The 10187-nt window shown below is 36.5% G+C and overlaps 2 protein-coding genes across 2 annotated transcripts; one reads left to right on the top strand and one right to left on the bottom strand.

The window, feature by feature from the left end:
* The first annotated feature begins 5547 nt into the window (after positions 1-5547).
* LOC116297954 (uncharacterized) lies at positions 5548-6862 on the top strand. Its single transcript, XM_031706276.2, has one exon. It carries the CDS (start codon positions 5639-5641, stop codon positions 6860-6862), a length of 1224 nt encoding a protein of 407 aa, XP_031562136.2. The 5' UTR covers positions 5548-5638.
* Positions 6863-7380: 518 nt separating this feature from the next.
* Positions 7381-10187, bottom strand: LOC116297955 (uncharacterized). The gene is made up of 2 exons (XM_089024524.1): positions 9278-10187; positions 7381-9140 (listed from the first exon to the last, which is right to left on the bottom strand). Exons 1-2 carry the CDS (start codon positions 9874-9876, stop codon positions 7904-7906), a joined length of 1836 nt encoding a protein of 611 aa, XP_088880650.1. The 5' UTR covers positions 9877-10187; the 3' UTR covers positions 7381-7903.

The following is a 10187-nucleotide window of genomic DNA, read 5'->3' on the forward strand; positions in this document are numbered from 1 at the left end:
ATGAAGATAACGTATCCCATAATAAAAACCATGCATTGAAATCGAATTGAAATGCACTACATTGTTTTCTTTCCGCGATTATACTCTCCCACTTCGTACATAACTCACCCACACTCAAGATTCTTCGACAAAGTTTTCCATGGTCAACATTTTTAGGGTTTGAATCTCTTTTACTTAAAATAACGAAAGATAACTACAGATAATACAACACAATATCAAGTTTAATGAAATTGACCTTGGATGTCTTTCATTGAAATCGAAATTTTGGAGATTCCCGATTCTTTTAGGACCAACTCAAGACTATAAAACAGACCTGAAAACTGGTTAAGATGAGCAAAAAAAAAGCTTACTTCTTTTACATAACGATGTTTGGTTTTTCATAGGAATTTTGATGTTTTTATATTAAGTGTATATTTACCGCAATGAAAATAAAAAACAAATGCTTTGGTAGCATCAGAGAGAAAATTGGCTGGAGATCATCATCTAACTAAACTTGAGATATGAAGGCCCTGAACGTTAAAACCAAATGTGTCCTCAGTTTAAAAAGCTTTCTTAATATCCTAATACTTCATTAAGATAATTTTATTCCTTTCATATAAGCCTTAGTTAACTACTTTTCAAGAAGCTTGAAAACTAAGCTTACTAGATTTTGAGGTTTGATTTAAACAGTATCTGTGCAAAGCCTTTATACAATAACATCTCTCAACAACACAAATTTAAGCTCATTTCACATAATCATACTAGCTCGAACAGCTTCATAAACAGTTAAATATCTGGTGTAATTTTACATTTCATTCAATGTATAAATAAATTATCTGTAGAAAGATATAAAATTATCGAATGAAAGTCTTCAGCTTTGCTTTGCCGATAGGACCCGGCGACAGGAGTCAAACAAAGCTGCATTTTCCTTGAACGAAAAACATACGATAGTTGGTTAAAAACAACTGAATTGTTATGGATTTAAAAGGACGAATATTCGTTGTAATATGCTCTTCATGTTATATTTCATAACGAAAAACATACGATAGTTGGTTAAAAACAACTGAATTGTTATGGATTTAAAAGGACGAATATTTGTTGTAATATGCTCTTCGTGTTATATTTCATCCAGCACTTAAATAAATTAAGCTTATCTATAGAAAAATTAAAAGTTTTGAGAGAAAGTATTTGATTTGTCGATTCGTCGAAAAAATGCTTCTCATAAAAAATAATAATATACGCATTGTTTGCTAAAACACCTGAATTCTCGAAGAAATCATAACATAACTGATTTGATATCAGTATAGTATGGTTCTCGACAAAAGGTTCACTCAAAATGGTTTGCTCGTAAATTGATCTCTCGTAAAGTTCACGGACCGACCCGTTCCGAAAAAGCTCGACATCTTTTAGTGTGGGTCTACCGTGAACAGTGTGTGCCTTTGTACGCGTTTTGAGCGTGTTTGACTCCATATTATCCATCATTACGTTCAACGAAGATAATTTCACATTCGCCATTGTTTAACCATAGTGCTCTTGACTAATTCTACGCATGCGCATTAGCGCCTTGACTGCGATTTGTGACTGAAAGCACACACAAAAAAAACGAAACAAATTCATATCTCGGGCATTCCTACGGAAGCCCGAGTAAATAGGTGTACCTGAGGTAGCTGCCAAATTATGGATCCAAGAGCTGAATGCATTTCTTGCTAAGAAATCGAAAAAGTGGGTGCAACATGCCAGTCTGTTGTTGAAGATGGAGATGCTGGTCAACCACCACCAAGCATTACTCAACATCATGGATTCTTATCTGGTTTATGCCAACAAGTAGTTCTTCGCACAGCATGGGCTCAGTACAAAAAGCAGTACAGAGATGCGTAGAAAGGCCAGGAGCCTTACAGAGCAGTACAGACACATTGCTTATAGACAACTAGCAAGATGGTGCTGGGGAATTCTTAGAGAGGAAGTTCCAGAACATCGTCAATTGCAAATGAGCCGGCGTCGAAAAACGCAAAAAATCAAAAACATATGACACATGGCCACAGCATCCCCGCCATGATTTCCTGAGCTATTATCATCCCAGTTATCACCCATTTTGATACAAAAGTTATGAAGTACTGCACACGCTTTGAAGCTGTTACAGAAAATTCAATATCGCTATCGAGGCGCTTTGACAAGATTCTCCAGCGCGATTTTAGACATCCAAATGCACATTCTATTTTTACCCTAGGGCTAGAAAGCTCCTTATTAAACTGTATTTCTGATCTGTCTCTTGTTGCCTCTGGTTTTTGAATCCATGGGGAAAGGGGATATGCATTGTCTCCAACTAAAATACGGGACAATGTCATGGTTATTTATGTCTACAACAGGAACAGCAAGAATATTCCCTTGTTCGGCTCTGTCATACAACGTACTGTTCCGTAACACTCTTCTGTCGTGTATGCTACCTGGATAGCCCACAGAAAAATCCAAAAAGAGCAATATATCATTGCAAACCGCCTGAATGATAAAATTATACTGCTCATAGCAGCTCCGGTAATTGGTTTTACTTTCTTTAGGCGCATTTATTTTGATATGGGTACCATCGATTGCCTCAACAATGTTGGGAAGGTTCGAATGGTTGGTAAATGTTTCTATAGAAGCCACCGTTTCAGCTAGTGTGCCAGGGAAATGGATATTGGGTCTTTCACGTACCTTCCCATTTCTAGGAGCTTTTTCCATTAAGTGATATTGTAATTATTACCAGTAATGAACGCAACTGTTCAAAGATAGCCTGCAAAACAGAGCATATGGGGATTGGGATTGGGATTGGGATTGAGTGCCATGCTTTGCATTATTTTCTACTAAATGGTGCCAACAAAAAAATAAGAAATGGTTAATTACCTATCAAATCTTGACTGGTGTCGTTTAATCAATTCCTGTTTGTCTGGGGCAGGAACACTAGCAATGTTTCTTGGAAATTGAACCTCTTCAATCGGTTCAACCCCCGAAGCCTCCATGCTAGCCTCACAAATCTTAAGTACTTTCAGTTGTAGCTCGGGTATGAAAGCATAGCTTTTTCTCTTAACAATTTTTCCGGCTTAACAATCCAGCGCTTGAGCATCTTAGGGAAGCACTTGCGATAGCCAGCTTTTCCACTCCTTGGGCCTTTTTGAACAACTGCTTAAATTCTAGCTGTGTTGACATTGTTGTCAATGGCAGCAAGTTGAGTACGAGCAACCATTTCCTTGTAAGACAAGTGCTCTCATTTTGGAAAACACTTAAGCATCATCGGATGGTACACTTCTAGCCCTCAGTCAATCTTGCCAAGTTGTTAAGTGGCTTTGGTTGAATGACAACCTCTTCTAAGGCCACATGAGGTAGTGACCCTGGCTTGATCCAACACGTGCTGCGTACTAGTCTGGGGATTAGGCAAGGATGGGCACACTTTTTGAATACCTCTGCATCCTTCCAGGAATACTTGTTCACCCAATGGAAAAGAACAGCCCATTGCACGTAGCAGCACACCTTCAAAGATGGTTTGAAATGGGTTCATGGGCAAGAATCGAGGACAGTTCAGCGGTTTGAGTCGCAGGCGCGGAATATGTCGCTGTTTCATAGTGCGCATGCTCAGTTGCACAAAAACAATATGTCGTCCAAGCCGTCGAAGATGTGGAGAAAACAAGAATCTATTTCATTTTATAAATGCTTAAATGAATTAAGCACAGCAGATTTTTGGGATTCTCAGCCAAGACAAGGACCTTATTACGAAGTGGAAAGAGCTATCACTCGAAGGAAAGTAAAAGAACAGGTAAGTTGCAGGACTTTATATTTTGTTTATAAACTTACTCAAAAACTTAAACTTGTAGGTTTAAGATTTAAAGCTTAATTTCCTATTAACGCTGTATCCTTTTATTGCTTTTCATTGCAGTACGAGTATTTTATCAAATGGGAAGGCTATGGTAGTGAGGCGAATTCTTGGGAGGTCGAGAGAAATCTAAACAATCAAGCTTTGAGGTAAACTATGATTGGTTGTTTGGAAATTCGTTTTCCTCATGAGAATTAAGCTTAACTTACTTTTTCAGAAATTTATGCTCTCTGGTTTTAAGAATTTAATTTCCTTAAACATTAAGAGCATAATAAATCTGATGAAAAGCTATGAAGAAGTTGCTTTCTTTCCTAAGCTAGAGTAAACGCTATAAGTGTTCAACATAAAACTTAAAATATATCTGTTAGACTATTCACTAAATTTAAAAGTTTTTTTGCAATCACTCTATGCTAGCTGCATTGTTTTAATTGACACTAGTTAGTATTAGGTAATGCAAAGCATTGGCCATTGCACACTTTTAGTGTTAGTACTCTGTTTGAATATTGAAAATTGTACATGTATTTTTTTTTTACTGAAATCTGTTGTTTAAACAACAACAACACATTTCATTTGAGAGAAATTTATTTCATAAACTTTTTTTTTTTTTTAATTTTCAGATCATACCAGTTCCCTGTGCCGTCCATGAGCAGAATAAGTGCTGATAAAGAGGCCTTACTTATAGGTATTTTAGAGCACTTGAAATCTAGAAGCACTAATCCAACAGTAATTCAAATCCACCATGATGTGTTCCGTTATCTTTTTCCTGATCAATGTGAGCCAAATAAAACTCTGGAACTTTTCAAAAAGGATTTTTCAACATGTATTTTCTGTAATAATTGGGATAAACTTTTTGATCGCATTGGTGATGGTGTTATGATAGAGTTTCCAATAAGAATAAGGTTGTTTTTGTTAAAAAGTCCAAAAAATCATGCACTTAAAGGAGATCAAGTTATAGTGCTTCCCCACTTTCACACTGAAAAAGCTAGTATTACCTTCAATAAGGTAGCTTGTAGCCTGAATTGATATATTATAAAAACAAATTGCATGAATTAACATCACATTTATTACATCATAATAACAGCAATAAGAAATAGAAGTATATAAATATTGTTAATAAAATATGCTCCAGCTTTATTGTTTCCTTTGTTTTTTTCCTGATATTTCTAAGTTCCTCATCCCAGTAATCCATGTTCCTTTTTGTGTAATTTCTCTTGCTTCTGTCAAAGTCTCTTAGTTGCCATTGTCTCTGCTCAAGCAGAAGAATATCAGCAGGGGCATCCCACTTGTTCGACTTTCTTAGTACAGTATTTCTTGCAACATCATTTTTTTCGACCCCTTGGCCGGAAAACAGCTTTACTGTTCCATACTTTTCAAGAAATCTTGGAATGTGAAAAACCATTGCGTTCATGTATGGAGTCACGTTTGCACGTCTATACCCTAGTCTTTTGTCCCTCAAGGATACAAATAAATTTATCCATGCTTTTGCCCTTTTAAAATAACCATCAATTTGTTCCTTGGTTGGAACTATTGTTGTAATAACATCATATATGTCTCTAAATGACCTCCACAGTTGGGCTACTGTATTACAAGTGTATGACTTCACCAGTTAATTTATCTGGCAGTTCACGCAGAAGTTGTTGTTTTTTTTTTGTCAGAACCCAATAAGCCTTTTCACACTTTAGCGGACGCGCGGGGCCTGGTACCGATTCGGGATAAAATGGACATACTGATTCAGACTTTTGATGGCACTTCGAACATGTAAGCTGGTTAATTTTGTTTTGTTTGATAAATGGCTATATTTATTCCCCTTTCTAGATGAGGATTTGTGCCTTTCAACATTGTAGTAGTAGCACTTATCATATTCAGAAGTGGAAAACCAAGGAGTGTGATGTTCACCTAGGAATAAAGCACGAACAATGTGATTGTAAGCCGCCATTTGCACTTTTTCCTTTCCCAACCGCTAAATCTGACGCGGAAACCAGAAGAGATTGGATCAGAGCTGTTAACCGTAAAGATGCTAAAACAGGCAAAAACTGGCAGCCGAATTTTGATTCAAGAGTCTGCTCTTATCACTTTGTAGATGGAAAACCTTCAGAAGCTCATCCAAGCCCTTCAATAAATCTCATAAGGGCAGCTGCTACTGGTGGGACATCCAGTTATCATTTTGTACCTAAAAGGAAGAGAGCTTTATCTCATAAATCGAGAGGATTTGTTCCAAAAAAAGCAAAGTTGTCTAATGACACAACATATGATCCAATAATGAATGAAGAGCAAGACAAGCAAGACAATTCGGTACCTAATGACTCAACAGCAATACCCACTATTCTTAATAACAATGATCATGATTATGGCTTACCTCCATTAACAATCAAATGCAGCTGCAGAAAGGACTGTAACTGTACTGGTTGTTTGATAAAGGATTTAGAAATTGCAAGTCTCAAGGACAAGATTGACAAGGCATACTTAGTGATCAATGATATCAAAAAGCAAAATAAAATGAGAGGACCAGCAACTGACAGATTTACAGAGACTGATGGAAAGGTTAATGTGTACACTGGTTTACCAAACAAAGCTTGTTTTGATTCCCTGTGTAAGCACTTACAGAAGAAATCAGCCAATATTCGATATTGGAGGGGAACACAAAAAGTAATAGTTACAAAGTTTAAAAGACTTTATAAGAGAAAGCCAAGCAAAGTTGGTAAAAGAGGGCCACAAAGAAAGCTAACTGTTAAAGATGAGGTGCTTTTGACATTAATGAAATTGAAACTTGGTCTTCCCACTGAATTACTAGCAGATCTGTTTCTTATTAGTACTGGTTTGGTTTCACAGATATTTAACACTTGGATAAAATTTTTAGCCAAGCAACAAAGACCTATCATTCATTGGCCAGACAGAGAAACTATCAAGCAAATGCTACCACGTTCTCTAAGGGGATACCCTAACTTATGCTGTACCATTGACTGCAGTGAAATATTCATCGAGAGACCAAGGGACCTAGAAACAGCAAGCTCTCACTTGGTCCGATATCAAAAAGCATAACACAATCAAATTTTTGGTAGGTATTGCTCCAAATGGAATGATCAGTTTCCTATCAAAATTATGGGGTGGTAGAGCCTCTGATCAACATATAACAAGGCAGTCTGGATTTCTAAATAAATTAGAGCCTGGAGATTTAATTCTGGCAGATCGTGGTTTTCCTCTTCGTGAAGATCTGCTTATGAAAGGAGCAACCCTGAAGATACCTCCCCCCAGCAGTGGTATTGAACAAATGACCCAAGAAAATGTTAGAGCTACAAAAAGGATCGCAAATGCACGAATCCATGTTGAGCGTGCCATTGGAAGAATGAAGAATTTTGCTTTGTTGAGATATGTAATGCCACTTACACTTTTACCAATTTTCTGATGATATTGTCACAGTTGCTGCATGTCTGTGTAATTTTTTGGCACCTTTAGTTAGCTAGTTTCACTTGCATGTGTACTAGAATGCAAACACTAAAAGTCTAAGTAGTACTAAATTAGTTCTAAATTATGGTTATTATATTTTTTCTATTGTTTGATTAGTGCTATTTAGTACTTAATTGTGCAAAATATTAATATTGCATGCCTTTAGTGTTTGCACTCTATTGCAATAATTTGTCTGTGAATAAAACATGGCAAGTTATTGTTTGTGATATTTTTTTTCAAATTGGAAACATCTCTCTTAGTTAACACATAGCTAGGGAAAGAGTGTAATGGTCTGTAATGATTCTATGATGAAGTTGGTAGCTGACTCATTATAGTACCTATACAAGATTATACAAAATGAATATATTGAGAAATGAACACCGTTTTAAAAGTCAGTGATTTCTTAAATTAATTTTTTGACAAACTCAATCCTTTCTTGTTCTCGCAGACCTTGACACAACCATAATATTATTAAGTTATTGTTTTCACTCCTTAGTGTTGCCTGACCTTGACAGATACAAATGATGTTATCAAGGAAATTTACAATGCAGTGAATCTTGATAATTACAGTGTGAAACAATATGAAGGTACTGTACATGGCACTGTACATACTTGATGTTTTGGTCACCAAAGTTATTATGTTGCTCTTGTGTTGTTATTATTGTTCATGAAATATGGGATAATATGGTTTTTAAAGAAATATTCTGCTGCACTTTCAAGTGCTCTCCATCTTTCAGTATCAAAATTGATTCTCTCTAGGTAGAATCCATGTTTGCTATAAACAAAAAAGTCACACCATTGTCTTCTAGTCACCCCCATCTGGTATTGGACTTGACTATAGTATGGATGGCTCTTTGAAAGACTTACTTGCCCTTTTTTGTTGGCTTTTAAATATTTTAGATTGTTTTGATTGGGTGCAGAGTCTGCAATGCTAAAAGGGCATTTTATCTCAAGAAGGCCTTCCCCACAACATGTACAGTCCACTAATCCATCAGGACTTGCAGCAATATAGGCCTTGCTTGGTATTACACATAGTCCACTAGGCCTCACTTGTACATTCTGATGCTTAAGTTTTATTACTTTTGTATATGCATTTCTTGCATCGTCCTCCATTTGTATGCCATAAAGCAATGCAGGTATTGCCTTGCTGTCAGATTTCAATGAACACAAGGAATCCAAAAGGGAGCTGCATGCATTATTTGTCTTGTCATTTGATTGTTGCAAAGTGTTAACCTTAGTCATGACACTGTGTGAGACAGAGGCAGTAATCCTGCCAACACGCTGAGACTTCCATTCGTGATTGCCATTCTGTCCAAGGGTGCGATTTTCAAGAACATGGGCTTCATCAACACTGAAACTGGTTAGAATGTCAAGTACCTGACTCCCTGTGTCCACTTCAGAGACTATTTCAGGGATACTTTTTGGTACACTAGTGGAAGTTTCAATTTCAATTGTACTCTCCACATTGATATTATCCTCAGGGAAGTAATTAGTAGTCACATGTAGATCAAGATATTGAAATCCACATGCATTTGGTATACTTGGATACAAAGCACCAAGTAAACTCTTGAGTGTGGGAGTATCCTTTTCAACATTTAAGCTTCCAGGTTGATAACATTGCCTGTGGTGGGAATTTATTGTGTTTCCTCTTGCTTTCTTTTTATACCTGGGTTTTCTTAACTGCATTTCACACACTCTCTTTGGTTCTATTTTTCTTTTTTTGCCATAATTATTCCATTGGCATTCTGTTGATGTGGGTGATTGTTTAATGACTAATCCATTATTCCAAGCATACTCAACTTTAAATAAAACAGCTGCAATATGATTACAGGTTGAGCCAAGTCTGTAAAAACAATACAAACAAAACCAAGACCTTATAATGTAATACTATATCATAATAGGTCCACAATACAAATATATTATATAAAGTTATATAAGGTTAGTCTGTAAGAATTAAAATCAAATCAGATTAAAAATAAATAAATATAAGTGCCTCAGTGTACTACATACCCAGCAAAGCAAGTGCAATAAGCTGAGACTACTGTACCAGTACGTTTCTCTGCACATACCCATATTTTATGAGGAACATTATTGATATTTTGAGATGGGGTGGACTCTGACTTTAGGAAACAGTACTTTGAGGATGAATTGATTTCATGATAATAGACATTTTTCAGCCATTTAGAGTCGAAATAACTAAAAGCCTTGCCTTCTTTATAATCACTAAGTAAACGTTTCTTTAATGCAGTTTGCGATTGTTCAGCAGTGAGCAGAAATTCTGCGATATGCAGCTGAAAAATGGGTGGCCACTTCTTTATTCCTACATTTTCGTCGAGCCAACCACTTGAAAGTGAGAAAGGATCGGGTAGTTGAAAACCTTCGAATTTAAGCAAGGAATTATACTGAATCCTTTTTCTTGAGTTTTCTTCTTCCGTGCTGGGTTTTATTGCAATTCCCAGTTCATGAGCACCATATGCCAGCGCAGCTAACTCCTCTTTCGTTCCTGTTACTTTAAGACCACGATCGCGTAAAAATGACTTCAATTCTGGGACTTTATAACGTCTAAAGTCGCCTAGGTTTTTACTTTCACGATTTTCCTTCTCTTCCATTTCTATTTTGTGTCTAAATTAGCGGGAAAACTTCAGTCACGTGTAGCAAGTTCGGTTTGTTTACAATCTGGGCCTACTTGACAGCTCGATTGAAAGGCCGACCATAATACGCAAATTAAGAAAGGTTTAGTTTACAGTGGTTACTCGTTTTAGCATGCAGAATAAAATAATACTTACCTCGAAGTGGTTTTCGATCGGTAAATATGAAAAATTTATTGGCAAAGCAGCAAAAACTAAAAAGAAACATCGCTTCAAACAACAAGAAACGTGTGGGGAAAAGTTGCTTCCGCTGGGATTTTATCCCGAATTGG

The sequence above is a fragment of the Actinia tenebrosa genome, unplaced genomic scaffold (genome assembly GCF_029948245.1).
Source record: "Actinia tenebrosa isolate PJP-AT-01 unplaced genomic scaffold, QUT_ActTen_1.0 PGA_scaffold9__36_contigs__length_13948895, whole genome shotgun sequence".
In the NCBI taxonomy this organism is placed as follows: domain Eukaryota; kingdom Metazoa; phylum Cnidaria; class Anthozoa; order Actiniaria; family Actiniidae; genus Actinia; species Actinia tenebrosa.

What these genes read in the sequence shown, in the direction of transcription:
- LOC116297955 (XM_089024524.1), bottom strand. Translation starts at nt 9,876, where the DNA reads ATGGAAGAGAAGGAAAATCGTGAAAGTAAAAACCTAGGCGACTTTAGA. An exon ending in TATTGCACTTGCTTTGCTGG is followed by an intron (nt 9,141 to 9,277) that starts GTATGTAGTACA and finishes TTACATTATAAG; the next exon opens with GTCTTGGTTTTGTTTGTATT.
- LOC116297954 (XM_031706276.2), top strand. Translation starts at nt 5,639, where the DNA reads ATGAGGATTTGTGCCTTTCAACATTGTAGTAGTAGCACTTATCATATT.